General features: G+C 70.1%; 2 protein-coding genes across 2 annotated transcripts in view; both read right to left on the reverse strand.

The window, feature by feature from the left end:
* IFITM10 (interferon induced transmembrane protein 10) overlaps positions 1-2,550 on the reverse strand; it is a 20,249-nt gene extending 17,699 nt beyond the window's left edge. The window contains exons 1-2 of the mRNA XM_071217857.1: positions 2,349-2,550; positions 1,602-1,683 (exon numbers count right to left, since the gene is read on the reverse strand). Of these exons, the coding sequence (XP_071073958.1) occupies positions 1,602-1,683; positions 2,349-2,550 (284 nt within the window). The remainder of the gene's footprint in view (positions 1-1,601; positions 1,684-2,348) is intronic.
* On the reverse strand, positions 2,174-11,126 carry CTSD (cathepsin D). The gene is made up of 9 exons (XM_058304932.2): positions 10,962-11,126; positions 9,246-9,405; positions 7,869-7,992; positions 7,628-7,746; positions 6,262-6,476; positions 4,696-4,818; positions 4,244-4,388; positions 3,059-3,157; positions 2,174-2,977 (listed from the first exon to the last, which is right to left on the reverse strand). Exons 1-9 carry the CDS (start codon positions 11,027-11,029, stop codon positions 2,810-2,812), a joined length of 1,221 nt encoding a protein of 406 aa, XP_058160915.1. The 5' UTR covers positions 11,030-11,126; the 3' UTR covers positions 2,174-2,809.
* Between the last annotated feature and the right edge of the window lie 9,442 nt (positions 11,127-20,568).

Genomic DNA, 20,568 nt, shown 5'->3' on the forward strand with positions numbered 1-20,568 from the left:
CAGCTGAACCCACAAAGCCCCCCGCCTCCTTGGGCCTTGACCTGCTCTCCACGCCCCTGCCCGCCCCCTCGCGCGCCCCTGTGTGTCTCTGGTGCTCAGGAGCCGCTTCCCGTAGCCGAGACCCCCGGCAGCCCTCGTCCACCCACCACGCTCACCTCAGCTCTGCTGAACCACGTGTGGCCCTCGAGCCCCCTCCGAATGCCCCGACCCCCCTGCCGGCACCTCTCCACTCATCTCCCCGCCCCCCCTCCCCCAGCCCCAGCTGCGCTGAGGGCGGCACCCCCCGCCTCATCCTCGTCCCTGTCGCCTGAGTCTCCCCGTTCTGAGAGCCCAGCTCATTCCAGGGACCCCTTCCCTTCTGAGTCCTGGCCTGGCCGTGCCTGAGCCCGGGGTCTCCCTCAAGTCCCCAAACCTCTGTGCACTGAGCCCTTCTCTGAACCCTTAGCCCCTGGACAAGCCCCGCCCCCTGGCCCAGCCCCCCGCTCCTGCCGGGCAGACCCTCGGCACAGCCCCACCCGTCCCCCGCCAGGACCCCAGAGCAGGCGCCTGTAAGGACACGGGTCAGGCCCCCCACAACGGGAGGATTTCCCGGCACAGCAGAGCCCCCTCCTCCAATGCCCCAGCCTCGGGACTTGGGCTACCCAGGAGCCAGCCCCAGGCCTGGCACCTCCCCTGCCCGGAGGCCTGGTCCCCGACCCAACTAGGCGGCAGGTCGTCTGCGCCCCCCACCCCCCGCAGGCTCCCTGGCCCACCCCGCCTCCTCCTCGCCTGCCCCACGCGTGGCCTGCGGCGGCCTCAGGCACCCCAGGCTGCTCATGGGCCCGGCCGGGCACACACGCCTCGTGCCGTGACTCCCCTACGTGGGGGCGGCTGATGAGCACCCCGTTCCAGAGCAGAGGGCCCAGGCTGGTGGGGAGAAGGCATGGGGGCCAGGCTGGACCCCGAGCAGACCCCAGGGCCACAGCCCACCTCCGGGCAGCCCCGGGGCAACCTGGATCCGTGGGCAGGGCCAGGGGTCCTGGGTGGCCCAGGGCGCGATTCTGCTCGTGCAGGGAGGAGGGTGGGCGGGGTTGGGGCGCCGGGGCCAGGGAGAGCCTTGGCGTGGGTGATGAGCCCTGGCGAGCGCCTCCGTCCCCGCCCGCTGCCCTCTGGGTCTGCTGACACATCTCCTGCCAGGTCCGGCTCGGGTTTCCGCCGCAGCAGGCACCGGGGACGCGCTTGGGAGCCGCCCCCCAATCTGCGCAAACACTTCTGGAGGAGGAGCCCCTAGGACTCAGCTCTGGGGTGCACCGTCCCGGGCCCCTAGGTCCAGGGGGCTGGTGACAGCTGAGGCAGCTCCAGGATAGGTGCCCCCCCGTGCCTGCCGGCCCTGCCCCTACCCCTGCAGGAGCGGCCTCTGAGCAAGGTTGACCTCCAGGGCTACCCAGCGGCGGGGCTCCGCTGCCCCCACCCCCGAACTTCTACTCCTCTGTAAAAACCCCACACGGCTCCACCACCTCTGGGCAGATATCCCCGGCCCCCCGCCAGCAAAAACCAGACTGCCCCTGCCATTGGCCTCGGTGGCTCAGTGACCACTGCCCAGAAGTCCCTCTCAAGCCCACAGCCTGGGGTACGGCTGCTCCTGCACCGGGCTTGGCTGGCACAAGTGGGGGTAGCAGCCGCCGGGACAGGCAGGCAGGAGCCCTGGGCAGAAAGCAGGGTGCTCACACCCGCCCCCTGCCCTTCTTGTTAATAGGTCTAAGTCGGGGTGCAGAGGGGACCAGGGACCCAACAGGCCCTCCGTGGGCAGGGACATCCTCCAGAGAGTGCAGCTGTGCTTGCCTGGTCCACGGGCCTGGAAACCGAGCTCTGCGCCACCCCACGCCAGGCAGGATGGTAGGCTGCCCGTAGGAGGAGGCCGTCGGGCCCCCCAGAGGGGCCTGGGCCCTGGCCCGCAGGCTGATGGAGAGGCCCCGCCCTGGCCGTCACTCCCAGGCTGCAGGGCCCGCCAGCTGCTCTGCCCCGACGTCAGCGAATGAGCGCCTCTGGGGTCCAGGGGTGGGGGTGCTGCCGCGGGCCGGGCTGGGGACACCCCAGCCCCTTCCCCCAAGCCCGGGCTGAGTCAGCTCGCGCTGACGAGTGTCCCCGTCCCGATTTAGAACCCCACGGCGCAGAAAACACGCCAACACGCGGAGAGAGGCCCAACAACTGTATTTTCCTTTCGACTCTGGCCCGCGGCCACCCCAGGGAGGGCAGCAGAGGTCAGCCCCGAGGAGGCGCGCCAACCCTTCTCGCCGCCCCTTCCTGCGCAGGGTCCAGCGGGGGCTGCGGCCCGAAGGCTGCTCCTACCCCCTGCCCCCACCCCCCACCTGTAGCCCCCTCCCACTTGCCCTCAGGCCTGGGCTGGCCCTTCCCCGACGGGACCCAGGACGGTCGGTCGGACGGGGCAGCAGGGCCGGCTCCAAGCCCCAGGCCGGGCGGAGGGGCCCGGGCAGGGCGGGTTTCTGTGCAGGGGCAGGGCAGGGGGCTCCCGATGCCACCAGCTGACCGGCGAGTCGCTACCAAGCCCATCTGGCTAGAGACATGGCGCCGCCGCCTGGCTGCCCCCCTCTGGGCCCGCCCCTCCACGGGCAGGCGGGCAGGCGGGCAGACGGGCAGGTGGACAGGCAGCGCTCCCGAAACCAAGGAGGGGAAAGCACGGAGGGACGGGCAGGCCGGGCCGGGGCGCCAGGCCTCCAACGGGCCCGGGGCGGGGCGTGGGAGGGGGGCGCCGGGGGCCGGCCACCCTCTCCGTGGGCCCCGCGGCTCCCGCCGGCAGTGGGGGGCCGCGCTAGAGCTTGGCGGCCTTGGCAAAGCCCACTCTGTTGAGGTCGCGGTCGAACACGGTGTAGAAGCGGCCGATGAAGATGTCGCCCAAGATCCAGAGGGGCCCGCCGGGCGGCGGGATGTCCATGCCCATGAAGCCGCTCAGGCACACGGTCTGGCCGCCCTGCGACACCTGGGGGGCCGGGGGTCAGCGCCCGCCCCGCCCCGCCCCCTGTCCCAGTCCACCGCCCCCCGCCCCGGGGCGCCCACTCACCTTGAGGGTGTAGTCCTCCCCGGAGAGCCGGTAGCCCTTGTTCCCCAGCATGAGGGTGATCGGGGGCAGGCTGGCCACCTTCTCGCAGGAGATCATGTACTGGGGAGAGACTGGGCAGTGAGAAGGGGCCGGGGGGCCGGGGACCCGGGGGCTGGGGGACCGTGAGGCCGTGGGGGGCTGGGGAGCCGGGGGGTTGGGGGCTGGGGACTGGGGATAACCAGGGGGTCAGGGACCAGAGGGCTGGGGGCTGGGGACCAGGAGGCGCTGGGGGACCGGGAGGGGCTGGGGGACCAGGGGGTCGGAGACCGGAGGGCTGGGGGGCTGCAGGCCAGGGACCAGGGACCGGAGGGCTGGGGGGCTGGGGGCTGGGGGCCAGGGGACCGGAGGGCTGAGGGGCTGGGGGCCGGGGGACCGCGGGGGACCAGGGGGGACCAGGGGGTCGGGGACTGGAGGGCTGGGGGGCTGCAGGCCAGGGACCAGGGACCGGAGGGCTGGGGGGCTGGGGGCTGGGGGCCGGGGGACCGGAGGACTGGGGGGCTGGGGACCACGGGGGACCAGGGGGGACCAGGGGGTCGGGGACCGGAGGGCTGGGGGGCTGGGGGCCAGGGGACCGGAGGACTGGGGGGCTGGGGACCACGGGGGACCAGGGGGGACCAGGGGGTCGGGGACCGGAGGGCTGGGGGGCTGGGGGCTGGGGGCCGGGGGACCGGAGGACTGGGGGGCTGGGGGCCGGGGGACCGCGGGGGACCAGGGGGGACCAGGGGGTCGGGGACTGGAGGGCTGGGGGGCTGCAGGCCAGGGACCAGGGACCGGAGGGCTGGGGGGCTGGGGGCTGGGGGCCGGGGGACCGGAGGACTGGGGGGCTGGGGACCACGGGGGACCAGGGGGGACCAGGGGGTCGGGGACCGGAGGGCTGGGGGGCTGGGGGCTGGGGGCCAGGGGACCGGAGGGCTGAGGGGCTGGGGGCTGGGGGACTGCGGGGGACCAGAGGGTTGGGGCTGGAGGGCTGGGGACCAGGGGGGCTGGGGGACTGGAGTGCTGGAGGTCGGGAACCAGAGGGCTGGGGGGCCAGGGGCTGGACGGCTGGGTGCCGGGCCTGGAGGGCTGGGGGGCTGGGGGGCTGGGAGGCCAGGGCCTGGATGGCTGGGGTGCCGGGGTGCCGGGGGCTGCCCCGCAGGCGCTCACCTCGCCCTGGATCAGCGGCACAGCCCCAATGGCCTTCTGCAGCTCCCGCACCTCAGCCACCGGGCCCACCATGAGGGACGTGCCCGTGTCCACGATGGCCTCGCAGCCCTGCTTGCACAAGGTCAGCCCGTCCCCCACCTCCAGCCTGCAGGGGGGAGAAGGCGCGAGTGTCCCTCCTGGGGGCCCACCCAGCGCCCCTCTCTCCTCCCCCATCTTCGGCTGGCGCAGGCCGGGGGCGAGGGCCGAGCAGGAGTGCTGCCGGGGGGACAAGAGCCCCGACCCTGGAGCCAGGAGCTCAGGGGGGCCCCGCGTGTCGGAGGCAGGACGGCCCGGCCCACCCAGCCCCGCCCCCCCTGGGCCCTGCCAGGGTGAGGGTCTGCAGAGGGTGGGCTGGCGGGGGAGCCGGGGCCGCTGGGCTGCTCGAGGGGTCCCTGCCCGGCCCCCGCACTCACCTGTCCATGTGCACCTGCCAGTAGGCTTTGCGGGTGATATTTAAATAGTCCACGGAACCGGTGTAGTGCCGGGGGTCCATGCCGCCCAGCACCAGCTCACCCCCCGGCTGCGCAGTCGGGTCCCTGTGAGGGAAAGGAAGGGCGTCGGCCACCCGGGCATCCAGCCTGGGGACGGGCACAGGGCTGGGGCCCGGAATCCGAAGCCAGGCGGTCGGGGCAGTCACGGAGAACTTCCCGGAGAAGGAGGCTCCCTGGAACAAAGCCTGCATCTGCTATGGGGCGGTTCTGAATCTGGCACGGGCGGCTGGGTGCCCGCCAGGCCCCTCCCAGCAAGGCCTCCTGTCTGCTCAGGTGCCAAGATGCCAGCGAAAGGCGGCCAGAGCCAGGCTGCCGGGCAGAGGAGGGCGTGAGTGCCCGAGTCCAAGGAGGGCAGGCCCTGCCTGCCAGGAAAAACCATGGAAGGCTTCCAAGCAGAGACGGTGCAAGCCTGAGACGGCCGCTCGATCCCGCCCAGGGCCTTTGCACGTGCTGGAGGCGATTCAGAGAAGCCGTGCCCCACGCCTCCCTTCCCGCGGCGGGCACGGCCCTGGTCCAGCCGGGGGCGAGTCACCCCTGCACCCAGGTCCCAGTGCCCGGCAGCCTGGGCACCCGTGACTCCCTGTGAGGCCGGCACCCGCCACCAGGGCCGGCGCGGGGGCACTCGGTGCATTTCTCTGCGCCCTGCAGCCATGACGCCGGCAGGCGTTTCAGACCACGGAGGGGGGCTCCAGCGCCAGCGCGCAGCAGGCCCCCTGCCCCCCCAGCGCCGCGCAGCCCCAGGGGAGCGCCACCCCCACTCGCCCCCCCCCCCCGGGGGCCTCCGCCCCTCGTCCAGCATCGCCTGGGCCACCTGTGGACCCCTGGCCACCACCACCACCCCCGCCAGCCCCGCTCCCAGGACCTGCTCTTCACCCGCCCGGATGGCCCCCTGCCCGCCGCCGGGGGCCCCAGCACCTCTGTGCTGCCCCGGGCCGTAGGCCTCCCCCGCCTCCCGTTCGGCCTGGGGCTCCCGTGGAAAGAAAGAGCCCCTCTCCCGCACCCAGCCCCCAGCCCCTCCAGCGTGGGTGCTAAGCATTTCCTGACCGGAGCAGCAGGAGATGGGCACGGCACCCCAGCCAAAAGGCACGGGTGGGGGGAGCAGGAGGAGCCAAGCTCGGGCCTGGCTGGGGGTACCCAGGGTGGGGTGAGGGAACGAGCCCTGACATCGGGGGGAGAGGGGAGCCCCCAAAGGCAACCCAGAGCTGACGCAGAGGGCCTCCAGATCACAGCCTCAGGCCGCCCCCCTGCCGTGCGACAGCCCCTGGGGTCACTCTTGGGGGCTGCTGCACAGGGGAGAAAGCTGGGGGGCTGGGGAAGGGGCGTTCCCGTCCCACGGTCGCCCTCGGCCCAGAGACCCCCGGCCCTGTCCGGGGATGCCCCGAGGCTGGAGGTCAGAGCCGGGCAAAGCGCCCCGGAGGCCGGGCGAGGCAGGGGGCGGCGGCACCGAGGGGGAGGCCCTGCCTTCAGGAGCGAGCAGGGCGCGCCCACCTGTTCAGGTAGAAGGAGAAGACGTTCTTGTCCACCAGCTTCTGCTGCATGAGGTTGTCGAAGACGGGCAGGACGCCGCCCACCGAGATGCTGGGGTACGCCATGCCCAGGATCCCGTCGAATTTGGCCATGAGGAAGGTGATGCCCGGCTGCTTCGTGGCCTCCCCGAACACCTGCTTCCCGACGCTGACGCCCACCGGGGCCGAGCAGGGCACCTGGGGCCACGCGGGGGGGGGGGCGTCGGCGCCTGCGCGGCCCACCGCGGCCGCCCTCAGCCCCCGCGTGGGCCCGCAGACCAGGCGGACAGGAGGCACGTAAGGTCCCCGCCCACGTCCCCCACGCCGAGGGGAGGCCGCGCCGGGGGCAGGTGGGCCCGACACCCGACAGGCTGGGGTCCTCGTGAGAAGGCGCTTTGGACGCAGAGGCAGACGTGGGGAATGGGTGACGTGGCCACAGGCGTGGGGACGCCGAGGAGCACGGGTCCCGGCCGCAGGCTGGAGGGAAGGCGGAGCCGCCCTCGGGGCCCTGGAGCCCGGAGCATAAACCCCCCTGCTTTCAGACCCCTCCCCGAGGCGACCCGTGACCCCGGAACACAGGGTCTGGCGGAGCCAGCAGGGCAGGAGCGGGCTGCAGGGTGCTTCCAGAGCCTTCCGTTTAACCCAGAGGTGGGAAGCGGAGCTCGGGGGCCAAGCCCGCCGCGCCCCCAGCCCCTCCGCGGCTCCTCACCCCGCCCTGGGCTCGCAGATAAGAGGCTGCCCGCGCCCCCCCTTCTCCGGCCCCCGGCTCTGCAGATAAGGAGGCACGAGGGGAGGGCAGGAAGTGGGAACAAAAACGGTCTGACGCCCTAGAGCACAGCAGCCTGACGACGTCCTGTTTCAGACAGAGCAGGACCCCCGGCGGGGCAGGGGGAGGCAGGGCCTGGTGGGGAGAGGAGGCTGCACCCCGTGGGGACAGTCCCTTGGGCCCCTGCGCCTGCACGGGCCACCTCTCAGGACCAGGGCCCCCAGGCCCCACCCAGCCGTGTCTCCTGCAAAGTCTGGGCGGCAGAGGGGTCCAGCTTCCCGGGTCCCCAGCCGTGCCCTGGGCACGCTCGGGGGGCTGGGTGGGGTGGGCAGGGGCCCCTTTTGTCCCCTGGTGCAGGCGCCTGCCGCGGCCTGGCCCCCCCCTCCCCAAGAGCTCAGAGGCTCTCCTCCGGGAGGGGGGATCCCTACGCGGTGAGCACGGGCACTGGAGATGCCCCGCCCGCCCCCGTAGGGTCCCACAAACCCCCCCGCTGCACAAGCAGCCCTTGCCCTGGGCCTCCCCGGCCCCCCGGCCCCCACTGCCCCGGTCCCAGGCCCGCCGCCCAGCTCGCCAGCGGACTCACCGACACCGTGTCCTGGCTCAGGTACCCCGAGAGGCTGCCGGAGCCGTAGTGGATGTCGAAGGCCGAGCCGTTCTTCACGTAGGTGCTGGAGCGGCCGCTGTTGTACTTGCGGTGCAGCCCTGCGCCCGCGGGAGCCCATCAGCCCAAGCCCATGCACCTCGGCCACCGCGGTCCCCACCCGGGCCCGGCCCCCGAGGCGGACCGCCCCTTCCCGCGGGCGAGGCACCGGGCGGGGACTCACAGCAGGCGAAGTCCAGCAGGCGGCAGTGGATGGACGGGACCCAGAGGTTGGAGGAGCCCGTGTCGAAGACCACCCTGAAGCACTGGGCAGGGGTGCCGATGCCGATCTCCCCGTAGTACTGCGCCTGCGCGGGGCGGGGGCGTCAGGGTGGGGCGGGGAGCCTGTCCCCAGGCCAGGCGGCAGCCCCCCCCCCCCAATTAGGGCTGAGCTCAGCAGCCGGTCAACACGGGGCCAGCACACCCTGGCCCACCCCCTCGCCCAGAGCTCAGAGGACACCACGGCGCCCACGGACCCCGGGGTACGCCGTGGACAACCACAGCCTGCTCTGAGTCCCTCGCCAGCCAAGCAGTTCTGCCTCAACTGCCCTGGGCTTCAGTTTCCCTTCACGTACCATGGGAGAACGGGGCGGCGTGGGGAGGCCTGGGGAGCTGGCCGGGGACGGGGGCCCCTGAAGGGCTGCCCTCTCCTGGAGAGCGGGCGTGGAGGGTCCTGAGGCACGGGCCAGCTGGCCCCACCGGACCCTGGTTGGTGCAGGGTTCCAGCCGCGACCCCTCGGGGTGTGCGGGCTGCTCAGCCTCGAGGAGCAGCGGCAACTGCGGACGCGTGACCGAGGCCGCGGGCGGGGTGGATGACTCAACAGCCCTCCCTGGCCCCGGCGAGCGGCATTTGGGGTTCAGGAATGCGTCGGGCAGCCCTGCCGCCCCCACCCGGCTCCCCACAGCCGTGTCACATGCAAGGCACAAGCTTCCTGTCCCAACCAGGACCGGGGCCAAGAGGGCCAGAGGACGTGGCAGCCGGCCCATCGCCGGGGACCAGCGACTGGGCGGGCGCGGGTTTCCCGAGACGGGGGTCAGGGTGAGAGGAAGGCCCTGTCCCCGTGGGCGGGAACCACGCCGTCTCTCTCGGGCGCAGAAGCTGCTGACCGACAGAGGCGAGTGTGGGGGCTGGGCCGCGGGCTCACCCGAGCCTCCTGGGAGGACAGGTGGGGTCCAGGTAGCCTCAAGCTCAAGGAGCACCCCCGAGCCGGGGCGGGGGGCAGCTGGGAGCAGGCCCGGGGGTCCAGCTCCTGGAAGGCGTGGTTTGAATCCAGCCCGCCTGCCCCGCCAGCTGCCCTCGGCCACCCCTCGTCTGCAAAGGGCGACGCTGCACCTGCTCCCTGCAGCGCGGCTGTGAGGCTCGGGCACCCGGGGTACAGCTGGGAGCTGATGGTGGGGCGGGGGTGCTCAGAGCAGAGGAGGATGTGGCCGAGGGCTGTGAGCCCTCAAAACCACGGGTCCCAGTGAACACAGCGCTTCGCCAGCTGCCACCTACGCGGACGCTCGCCGCAGAGCCGGCGCCTTCCTGAAGCGAGGGGTGCCGCCAGCCCCCCACACTCACGTCCATGTAGTTCCTGAGCATCTCCGGGATGGGCCCCCCAGCCAAGGCAGGTGCCCCCTGGCTGTACTTCGAAGGGGGGCCCTGGGGGAGCAGCTCTTCCATGGGGCCCTGCATCTCAGTCAAGGTCCGGCGGACAGACGTGAACTTGTGCAGCGGGATCCTGCGGAGAGAAGGGGCTCAGTGCGCGCGGGAAGGTGGGGCAGGCAGGTGGCCTCGACTGCCCCACTTGGGTGTCCTATCCCCCCCTCCCCGCATCTCGGTCTCAGCTTTCACCCCACACCTGCCAGCTGACACACCAGCACGACCCACCCAGCTGCTCAGGCCAAAGCCCGGAGCCCCCCATGCAGCCCACCCTCTCACCCCTCCCGTTCCTCCCAGCCACAGCAGCCACCTCAGACGCCCCGAGGCCCGTCCCCGGCCCCTGCCCCCTCCCCTGGCCCCGCTCTGACCTCGGCTACATCTGTCACCCCACCCACCTAGACCCCTGTTGAGACCCCAGTTCCAGGCAGCAGGGGCAGCCCCAGGCTGGGCGGCCCCATCTCCGCTGGCCCCTGCACCGGCTTCTCCCCAGCGCCCCGTCCGGGGCTGCGCTGAGCTCCATCCTGAGCACCCATCAGCCCCTCTCCCCTAAACCCACCGGAGGACAGCCCCACCCTCCGCAGGGGTCCCCGGCTCGGGGCCAGCATGGCCGCCGCTCTGGGAGGCCTCGGTGGTCTGCGCCAGGCAGGGGACTCCGGGTCTAGGCCTTCCCCCCGCCCCCCGCCCCGCTTCAATGACCTGGTTTCCCAGCCCTGAGGACTGGCGAGTTCAAGGTCGACGCTGGCTGTGGCAGACGTGCCAAGAGTGTGTTCCGGAAGATGGGATCTTGCCCAAGAGGTGGCAGGCTGGGAAGAGCCCGGGGGTGCCCTGCCAGCAAGGAAACCCTGGGGGTCCCGTCCCGGAGAAGCCCAAGACTCCCTTTCTGCTGCCTTCCCCTCCTTCCGCGGGGTGGGGGGCCGTGGGTGGGGCCGGCGCAGGCCTGCAGCCCTCCCCACACCAGCTGGGACCTGCTGCGCAGCCGGGACCACACACAGCAGCCCTGAGGCTCCATGCCCGTCCCGGGCTCCCACGGGCCAGGCCAGCTGCCGCCCTGTGACCTCACTCACCTGCCCACGGAGGGAGGGAAGCTGAGGCCGGGGAAGGGCTGCCAGGCAGGGTGGGGCTGCCCACCACAGCCCTCCCCAGAGAGCAGGCCGTCTTGCCGGAGTGGGGAGTTGTTCCCGGAGGGGATGCCCTCCCCTGCCTGGCTGGCACAGCATGGACACCCCTTCTCTCTCTGGGACAGGCCAGCCCCCCCCAGGATCCCAAAGGGGCCCCCCCACTTGGGACGTGCGGTAAGTTCCTGCCGTGCAAACGGAGCGCGATGATGCAGGTCACAGCCGCCAAGGTGCAGCCCGGCGGGGAAGGGCTGGCGGCCCTGGGCACAGACACGCCATCGCCCCCTGTCCTGAACGGGCCATGCCCCCTCTCCGTGCCCTCAGGCCCTGGCCCCCGGGGAGGCCGCGGTCACCCCCGGGCGCTGTCCTGCGGCGGGGGGCGCTCCGCCAGGGCCGAACCGGCGAGGGCCTCGGGCTCAGCCTGCGCCCGGAGCAGCTCGCCCGCCGCGCCCGGGCTGCGCGCAGGGGCGCGGGGACCCCTGCGCCACGCCCGCCCGGCCCCCGCGGCCCGGGGTCTCACCTGAGGAGCGCGTTGGAGGGCGCGGCCAGGAGGCCGAAGACGAGCAGCAGGAGGCCGGGGGGCTGCATGGCGGAGGCTGCCCGCTGCGCTCGGGGCCCGGGGCTCGCGCGCTTATAGCCGGGATGACGGCGCAGACTGGCGGGATCAGCTGACCCGCTCGTTTGCACCCGGGCGCGTCACGTGGGCCGCGGCGCCGGCGCCGGCGCCGGGGGCGGGGCCTGGGCGGGGCCTGGGCGGGGCGCCCCTGGCCACGCCCCCGGCCCGCAGGCGCGCTCGGGCCCGCGCTCTGGCTGGGGAGGGGGCGCGCTCCCCCGCGCGCGCTCCCGGGCCCCTTCCGCGCACCTCGGGCCTCCGGGACCTCAGTCGTCGCCCGCGCCCCGGGACCCGCTCCCTGACAGGGGCTTGTGGGGGTCGCACGGGGCGGGGCGGAGTGTCCGGGCGGGGGCTTGGGGGGCGGGGCCGGGGCTTAGGGGGCGGGGCCGGGGGTCGGGGACCGGGAGGACTGAGGCTAGGGGTGGACTGGGGCTAGGGGTGGGCCGGGGGTGGGCCTGGGCTGGGGGACGGGTTGGGGGGGCGCCTCCGCCCCGAGCCGAGGGTGCTCACAGCCTGGCCCCCTCCCTGGGGGGTCTCCGCAGACCCCCGCTCCTTCTGCCTCCAGGCAGAGGCAGGATTGTCCCGGGTACCGCGCACGGGACCTCAGCCTGTCGGGGCCGGCGGAAGGTTCGGGAACACTGGGATCCCCCTGCGCTGCCCCGGGAGGCCGAGGAAGGGGCACCTGCCCACCTGCCCGCCGCGCTCCAGCAGCCCCCTGCTCTGGGCGCCCCCTCTGGACGCCTCCCACCCCTCCAGCCCCCCACCTGGCCGGCCCGCTCGGGGTCGCCCTTCACCTCCTCCCGCAGGGCCCCCCATCTCTGCCACGCGTCCAGGCCCCTGGCCGGGTTCTCCAGGAGGCTGAGCGGACAAGGAACCTGGCTCCCCCCCCAGCCGTGGCTCCTGCGCAAGGCCGGAGTTGCCAGCCCTGGACGCTGCCCAGTGCGCGCGCTGGCCCCTGCCCTGGCCGCGGCCGGCTGCCCTCCGGCGCCTCCCCACCCCTCATCCATCACGCGGTCACCCGTCCAGGCCCGGCGGGCTGGGCGCCGGCCAACCGGGGGCCCATCTCGCCTCCCGTCCCCCTCACGTGCTGGTGGCAGGGGGAGACGGGGACAGCATTTCAGGGATGGCGCCATGGAGGAGGAGGTGAAGCCGGGGAATGTGCCAGAAGGTGCGCTGTCCAGGGCAGGCCTCTCTGGGGAGGGGACGTTCCAGCAGGAGGGGAGCAGAGGACCCTTTCCGTTGGCGCCCTCCCAGGGCACCTTTCCCGGGCATCCTCCCCGCAGGCTGAGACGCCCCTGGGGCTGGAATTCCTGCCATCTCTAACCCTGAGGCCAGTGGCTTCGGTCCTCACCTCCAGACAATTGGGGACCCTGGCCCGGGCCAGCCCCTCCCTGCTCAGTCTGATGGCAATCTGCCCTGCGGCCACTGCCTCGGCCTGCCTCCGCTCCAGCCGCCCCTAGTACTGACCCGGGCTGTCTAACGAGATTCTAGGTGTGGCACTAAGCAGAGCAGATGGGAAGCGGATGTGGCTCAACGGATAGAGCGCCTGCCTACCACACGGGAGGTCCAGGGTTCAAACCCAGGGCCTCCTGACCCGTGTGGAGCTGGCCTGTGTGCAGTGCTGCCGCCCACAAGGAGTGCCGTGCCATGCAGGGGTGTCTCCCCCCCATAGGGGAGCCCCACGAGCAGGGAGTGCGCCCCATAAGGAGAGTCACCCCACGCAAAAATAGCGCAACCTGCCCAGGAGTGGTCCCGCACACACGGAGAGCTGATGCAACAAGATGACGCAACAAAGAGACAGATTTTCGGTGCCACTGACAAGAATATAAGTGGGTACAGAAGAACACACAGAGCAGACAATGGGGAGAGGGGAAGGGCAGAGAAATAAATTTAAAAAAATAAATAAATCTTAAAAAAAATAAAGCAGAGCAGATGAGCTGCCTTGGCCTCTGACCCCGGCTCCTTGGGCCCAGGGCCGTCCACCTTTCACCTGGAGGCATTTTCACCTGGAGGCATCTCCTGTCCTCCTGGGGGCTGTGTCCGAGACGTCAGCCAGGCCCTGGGGGGCTGGGTTTGGGCAAGGGGTGGAAGGTGGCCCCAGCTGGTGGCAGCCTGGGTCAGTGTACTTAGGCCTGGGTGCCGCGTGCTGGGTGCTTGGTACTGTGTACTCAGTACAGGGTGCTCAGGGTAGGGTGCCAGGTCCTGGGAGCTCAGTCCTGGGTACTGAGTGCAGGGTGCCCAGTCCTGGGTGCTCAGTCCTGGGTGCTCACTACTGGGTGCTCAGTCCTGGGTGCTCAGAGCAGGGTGCCTGGTCCTGGGTGCCCAGTCCTGGATGCTCAGTGCGCGGTGCCCTGTCCTGGGTGCCCGGTCCTGGGTGCTCCCTGCTGGGTGTCCAGCAGTGGACAAGGTGTGTACCTGGCGGCTCAGGTGCACACCTGCCCAGCACCTCTGCTGTTTCTACACAGAGGCCTTTACGAGGCAGGCGGGGCCTTCAGAGCTGTCCGAGGCCCTGAGGGGAGAGACCACCAGGCCGCTGACCCGGGGCGGGGCCTTGTGTGCTGCCCGGAGGACGACAGAAGGTCGTGAGGCGTGGGAGGCCCCCCCACGGGGACCCTCTGTCGGTCCCCCGGGATGTCATCTCAGGGCTGCGATACACACACCGGCCAGCCGACCCGCCTTTGGGCCCCGGCCCCTGGACTCTGGCGGGTCCAGCCCCGCGGTTGGGTGCTGCGCCCACTACCTCGCCCCAGGACACCTCCTCCTGGGGGGGCAGGCGGGGCGTCTCGGGCACCCTGCCCGCCCCTGGCTCTTTGGAGTAGAAGGTCCCGGTGTGCCCGAGGAGCTGGGGGCTGCTGCGCGCCCGCTCAGGGCCGACACGCCTGGCAGGTGCTGCGGGGGGTCTGGAGACTGTTGAGCCGAGCCCTCGACCCTCCTGGGGAGAAGGCGGGGAGGGGTCTGCCTGGGGGGCTAGAAGCCCGTCCTCTTGGCCCACACTCGGGCCGCCGCCCTGTCTCGTGACACAGTCCCGCCGGGACCCTTGAACCCATTTGTTCACGACACGTACCATTACTGAGCACCTCCTGTATGCCAGGCCTAGCTCCAGGTGCTGGAGAGAGAGGCCCCAGCCCTTGAGGAGCTTAGCTGGGAGTGGGGAGATGGGAAGACATGACGGCAAGATCCAGAGCTCGGTCAAAGGTGGCAAGTGCCGCGGAGAGGGTCAGAGCTGGGAGGACACGGAGGGAGGGAGGAGGGCGTTGCAGTTTTATTTTAGGAGATCCCAGGGATTGAACCCAGGACGCTGTACATGGGAAGCAGTGGCCAAACCACCGAGCTGCTTCCACTCCTTGTTGCAATTTTGATCTGCTGGTCCCGAGAGGGCTCACGTGAGCCAGCTCAAGAGACACGATGGGGCAAAGAAGCGGCTGCCGCAGGAGCCGAGGGCCGTGTCTGGCATGCTGCCTGGGCCGAGAGGAAGAGCCGAGGTCAGAGGCCAGAGAGGAAGTAGCCGTCCAGGTCACCGAGCCGTTCGGGCTTCTCGGGGTGAGATGAGCGGCCGATGGAGGCGGCGGAGCAGAGGATTCTGGGAAAGCAGAGCATCCTTCTGGCCGCCGGGTTGAGATGGGGCAGGGGGGTGGGGGTAGAAGCAGGAGATCGGTCGGGGGGCTGGTGCGGTCATCGGGGTGGGGGCGGAGGTGACCTGGGCCCGGTGGAGGCGAGGTGCAGTCAGATTCAGGAAGCACGTAAGAGGCAGGGCCGTGGGATTTCCCGCTGGAGTGGCGACGGGTGTGCAATAGAGGGGGGCGGTGTCCAGAGCGGCTGGAGGGGGCACTGCTACTGGCTGGGAGAGGTGGGAAGGGGAAGGGGCTTTGGGAAGAAGAGGGGGAACTTGGTGGCTTCTTGAGTTGGCGGGTCAGGGGAGAGGCCCGAGTCGACGTGGACGTCTGAGAGTCGCCAGCGCCCCTGGCGTTTCAGCGAGATTGGACGGGGTCGTAGAGACCCCTTCAAGGCAGTGCTCCGACTTGAACCGGCTGGAGGGACGGCGACTCGGCAGAAGAGACCAGGAAAGAGCGAAGAAGTGCCCGGAAGCCAAGAGGAGAACGTGGTTGAGTCGGGGAGAGGGCAGGTCAGGACGAGACCGAGACTCGACCCTTGGACTTGGTGGACCTCGAGGAGAGCAGCGTCTAGTGGTGGAGGTGAAGGCTTCGTGCAGGCGGCGTGGAGGGCATGGCTGTTTAGAAGGTCCGGTAATCGAGGCAGAGCGGGACTGGCACAACGTTCTCATGCGGACTCGGTGGCATGTCTGCCCAAGGTGACATCGGGATCAGAACGGTGCTGGGGCAACGGGATCCAGTACTTGATCCCTCTCTCATGCCACACACGGAAGTTCCGGATGGATCAGAGATGTGAGTGTAAACAGGAGAGGCTTTTCGGAGAACGAGAGAATGTCTCCATTACCTTAGAATTTCCAAAGATTTGTTCTTTAAACAGGATGCTAGAAAAGAACTAACCCTGTGAAAGACAGGGAAAGAAAATAAAAGGACAAGCTGTGGGCCGGGAGGAAATACTTGCAAAACAGATACCTCATAGAGGACTTGTTTCCATAATGTTCAAAGAAGGCTTAAAGCCCACCAATAAGGAAACAAGTCTCCCGCGTTAGAGATGGCGAAAGCTGTGGGGGCTGCTTTGGCAGAGAAGACGTCAGGTGGCGAGTCAGCACGGCAGAACACGCCGCGCGTCGGGAAATGCGCAGGAAAGCCGCCCTGCACCCCCTGCACGCCGGCTAGGGTGGCTGAAACCCCGAGCCCGACAGCACCGGGGCTGGCGAGCCGCGGGCTCTCGGGAGCTCTCCTCGCTGACGGCAGGACGCAGGGCGGTGCGGCCGCTTTGGGTGACAGGGCGGCTGTTTCTTACGAAGCCGCACGTGAGGTTACCGCACGACCCAGCAGTTGTGCTCCCAGCAGTTTACCCAAAGGAGCGGCAAACAGGTATCCACAAAAAAAGCCTGTGCGTGCATGTTTAGGGCCTTTTATTCGTAATTGCCCAAAGTGGAAAGCAACCAAGGCGCCCTTCAGGGGGTGAGCGGGTAAGCCGTGGTCCGGCCTCAGGATGGTGAATTATCCCACGATGAAAAAAGGAACGAGCCATCACGCCCTGGGAGGACCAGGAGGAACTGGGAAAGCTCGTTCTGGGGTGAGAGGAGCCAGGCTGGGACGTCGCCGTGCTGTCATTCAACCACACGATGTTCTGGAAAGGGCACAAATACGGAGAGATCAAAAGACCAGCGGCTGCCAGAGGCTCCGGGAAGGAGGGGTGTGGAAGGGGAGCCCGGGGGATGAGGTTTAGGGTGACGAAACCGCTGTGGGGTGCTGTCTGGTGCGGACGTGACATTACCCACTGGTCACAAATCCCGGGCCCGCACAGCACGGAGCGGGGACCCTACATCCTTAGGTCGTGGTGATGCAGCAGTACCAGTTCATCAGCTGTAGTCAATGTGCCACCAACGTAAGATTTGAGCACAGGGTGACTGTGTGTTTGGCAGGGCCGGGGGAGGCTGGGAATTCCTGTACGATCCACCATAAATTCAAAACCATTCTAAAACATGAAGTCTATCAAAATTTTCAAAAGGCGCCAATCCAAGCTCCTTTAGGGAAAAAAATGACCAATTGGATTTTACAAAGATTAGTAACTGCTGTGACTCCAAACACACCATTTGTTGAGGGAAAAGGCAAGTCATAGAGTGGGAAAACATGTGTTCATGACATGTACTTGACAAAGAACTGGTCTCTGAAACACGGAAAGAACTACGGGTCGCTAAAAATACAGGCAACCCAACAGAAAAAGAAAAAGAAAGCAGCCAAGTGAGATTCGGCAAAAGGGAGGCGCGCCAAGCGGCCGAGTCACAGGAGAAGGTGCTGTCTTCCTTAGCGGGAAAAGGCAACCTGAAGCCCCAGGTGGACGCCCCGTGCACCCGAAACGGAGAAGTCCTGCGGGTGTCCAGAAGGTGGAACGGCCGGAAGGGCCGGCAGGCAGCGGGCGCGATGGCACCCGCTCTGGCGACGTGGCTCCGGCGTCTGACCCGGCAGCCGGGCAGGCAGCACCTGACATCTGACCCAGCAGCCAGGCGGGCAGCACCGCCCCCAGGCAGGTGCCCGGGCGCCCGAGGGCCACGGCCTCGCCAAACTGAGCCCCGGGACAGAAGCCACGGGGGTCGTCCCTGGGGGATGGGCTGTGCCCGGCTGGGCAGGGGGCTTCTGGGCGGTGGCCGTTCCAGTGCTCCAGTTGTGAAAATTCCCACGGCGTGGCATTTTGTGTTCGTTGTTAGATGTCGAGAAAAGTTCTATGGGAGGAGAGCGCGGGTCAGGTGCCGGGAGGCATCTCACATTTAGGAATTTGGCCATAAAGGGGAGCCCTGCCTGGGGGAGAAAGGGGGGGCTGACAGGCTTTGCTGCTTCTGCTTTTCAAGGTGGAGAAACAACATCGGGGTGGCAGGCCTGCGGGGAGGGGACAGCGGCTGGAGCGGCTCAGCCGCTGAGCAGGGCTGGCGGCCACCGAGGAGGGTTCCAGAAGCATGGGGCCACCCGAAGGGCCGGAGGGGCAGCAGAGGCTACGGCCCAGCGGGCAGCGGGCAGCCGAGGCCCTCTCCCCCTCCTGTGTCCTTCAGCGTGACCCGAGATGAGGGGGAGCAGGCCGTGGGCCCCCCTGCAGCGCCCGGGCCTGGGTCCTCCCTGCTGGCCCCCCCGACCTGCTCTGTGCCTTGGTGCTCCCAAGGCGCTTCACCCATTCCTCCTGGAAGCTTCAGCCCGGCGTGGGGGTCGGGCTGCCCCCGCCGCAGGCAGAAAGCGGGGTCAAACCCCTGGGGCCCCACCCAGGCCTGCGCCCCCTTGCTCCCAGCCTGCATGTGCCCCCTCTCGGGGTCCTCGCAGGCCCCGGCTTCGAGTTTCTGCTCCTTGATGTCCCGACACTGTGGGGCAGGCGGGAGGTGCGTGCGTCCCCGGGCCCAGGGGCCATCCTGCTTCCCAGCTGCACCCCAGAGCGGGGCCCGGGATGCCTGCGCAGCCTTTGGGGGCCCTGGCGTCAGGAGAGGGACAGAGCCCCGGGCCTCCACTGCCCGGCTCGCCTCTGCCCAGAGGCTGGGTGGGAGACGGGGCCTCGGGGCGGGGGGCCTGGGTCCAACCCCCCGGGGCCGCCCAGGGGAGCACGGCTGCAGGCGGCGCTGCCGAGCCCGGGACCCTGTGCGGGCTGCCTGGAAGGGCTGCCTGGAAGGGCAGGGTCAGCTCTGCAGCCCTGGAGCCGGGGCCAGGCTGGGGGGCGGCCCAGCGGGGGCTGGAGAGCAGCGGGGTGCTGAGTCACCCTGCTGCTCCTCCCGGCCCTGCCCTCCTCGCTGGCCCGAGTTACCCCACTCAGCACCGGGGGCCACCCAGACCTCAGGAGGAAGGAGCGGGTACAGGTGCAGCACCCTGGGGCCAGGGCCAGCCCATTGGTTTCGCAAGGGCGGTGGAGCAAGAGCCCGCGTGACGCCGCGAGCTGCGGGTCAGGTGGCAGGGTGACCTCGGCTGGCCGCCGGCCCGGGGTGGGGGTGGGGAGCCAGCCGGGGGAGCCTGCAGGGCCGCAGCCGCTCGGCCGAAGGCGCGCCGTGCCCCCTCGCGCCCTCCCCAGTGGAGCCGGCTCCCGGCGCCCCCACCCCTACCTAGGACGGGGTCCTCCAGGGCCACCTGACCACTGCCCCTGCCCCTGCACAGCGTCCCGGGCCCCCGGGGGCTTAGAGGCCGACGCCGTGTGTCCTTCCCCTCCTAAGCCCCAGAGGCGCGTCCTCCCAGCTCTGAGACAGTGAGGAGCTGGGGGCAGCAGCCCGGACGCCTGGGGGGCGGGTGGTCTCTGGGGTGACCCCTTGGGGCCCGGTGAGACCCAGGTGATGCAGAGCAGAGCCTGTGTTGGTCTGTCTGCCGGGTAGACCGGATGACCTTTAAGCTACCGCCACCTCCTGCCCGCTACCTCCCCCCAGCCCCCAAACACTGCTGGGGTGCCCCGAGCTTCTCTTAATCTCAGATCCTGAGATGGAAACAAAATCCAGAGGCTTTGGCAGCACGGCAGTCTAGCAGGACCTCAGTCCAGGGGTTGATGAAAAGGAGACCAGGGTCCCAGGGACCCCCAAGCCATTTGGAGCAGAAACTCCAGCTGCAAAGATTCTCCCTGAGCCAGGGCCCTCTCTGTCATGGAGGAGGGCGGGTCTGGGGGGTGCAGCCTCGTAGGCAAGGCTGGCAGCCACCAGGGATCCCGGGGCCCAGCACCTGGAGTGACTGAAGGGGCGGCTCGCTGTACCCCCGTTTGGGCTGGGGCCACCTCTTTGCACCTTTAGCAAAACTCGCCCTACCCACGAGATGCCGGGACCACCAAGCCTGACACAGGCAAATAGACACAACTGAATTATTCTCAACAAATCCGGGGCACGGCTGAGGATGGTGGCCCGTGCGAAAGGCAGCAGCGGGGGGCCGAGCTGCTTTAGGGAGAACGGGGTGTGGGGTGACAACTAGGGAGCAGGAATCTGCCTGAGGGTGCCGGGCTGGGAGGGTCAGCGTGTGCGAAGACCCGAGATGGGCGAGCGGTGGTCCAGGAGGGCCAGGGCCGGCCAGTGGTGGGCCCCAGCCCTGGGGTGCGCTTGGCCAGGCTGGGGGGCCCAGGGGCGGACTTGCCCGCCTGACCGGGGGGCGCCTTGGTTTCCAGGGAAGGCCGTGAAATGATGGGAGCGCGTGAGCTGCGGCCTACGGCCCCACGAGGCCAGCTCAGGGGCAGGCCTGGAGAGCGGCGGGGGGCAGGGCTGGCGCTGGGCGTGGGTGCCCGGGGGTGCCCGTGGGCAGCGTCAGCTCCACTGGAACTGGCTGTGTTTGCCGGGTTAGCTCCGGGGTGCAGTCTGGCTGAGGGGCTGCCGGGGCTGGGCTGTCCACCGGGCACCGGGGGTCATCACTCAGCACGAGAGCCCAGCGCCGGGCAGCTCCCCCGGGCCGCGGCCCAGAGAGCGTGTCTTTGCTGGACACTCTCCGACCTCCGTGACAGGTGCGGGCAGTGTGTGGCGCCAGCCCTGCCAGGGTGTCTGCCTGCCAGAGTGGAGGGAAGGGGGGTGCCCACCTTGCCTGGGATGGGTGGGGGGGCCCCGCCTTGCCTGGGAAGGGGGGCTCGCTTGCCTGGTTGGGGGGGCCCGCCTTGCCTGGGATGGGGGCCCCCCTTTCCTGGGAGGGGTGGGGAGGCCTGCCTTGCCTGGGAGGGGGTGGTGGTGGGTGGCCGGGCTTCGGGAGGTGGCCGAGTCCCCTGGCCTACAGGCTGCCAGCCCCACAGGCCGTGAGGGGCGCAGCTCCCCGTTGGGGTCAAGTTGGAGACCCGGGGTGCTGTGGAAACGGCCGCTGTCCGGCAGGGCGGCTGGGGGCCAGGGCCTCCGTGGGTGGGAGGCAAGGGCCCTGCCCGACGCCAGCGGCTGATGGCGGGGGCTAAAGGGGAGGCGAGGAGGCGGGAGCCCGCTCGG

This window comes from Dasypus novemcinctus, chromosome 10 (assembly GCF_030445035.2).
Source record: "Dasypus novemcinctus isolate mDasNov1 chromosome 10, mDasNov1.1.hap2, whole genome shotgun sequence".
NCBI lineage: Eukaryota > Metazoa > Chordata > Mammalia > Cingulata > Dasypodidae > Dasypus > Dasypus novemcinctus.

Excerpts from the sequence above, each read along its gene's own strand:
- CTSD (XM_058304932.2), bottom strand. The coding sequence starts at position 11,029 with ATGCAGCCCCCCGGCCTCCTGCTGCTCGTCTTCGGCCTCCTGGCCGCG. Across the intron at positions 7,747-7,868 it reads CCTGCTGGACTTCGCCTGCT|GGCTGCACCGCAAGTACAAC; the intron begins GTGAGTCCCCGC and ends CCGCGGGCGCAG. Across the intron at positions 4,389-4,695 it reads TGGCAGGTGCACATGGACAG|GCTGGAGGTGGGGGACGGGC; the intron begins GTGAGTGCGGGG and ends TCCCCCCTGCAG.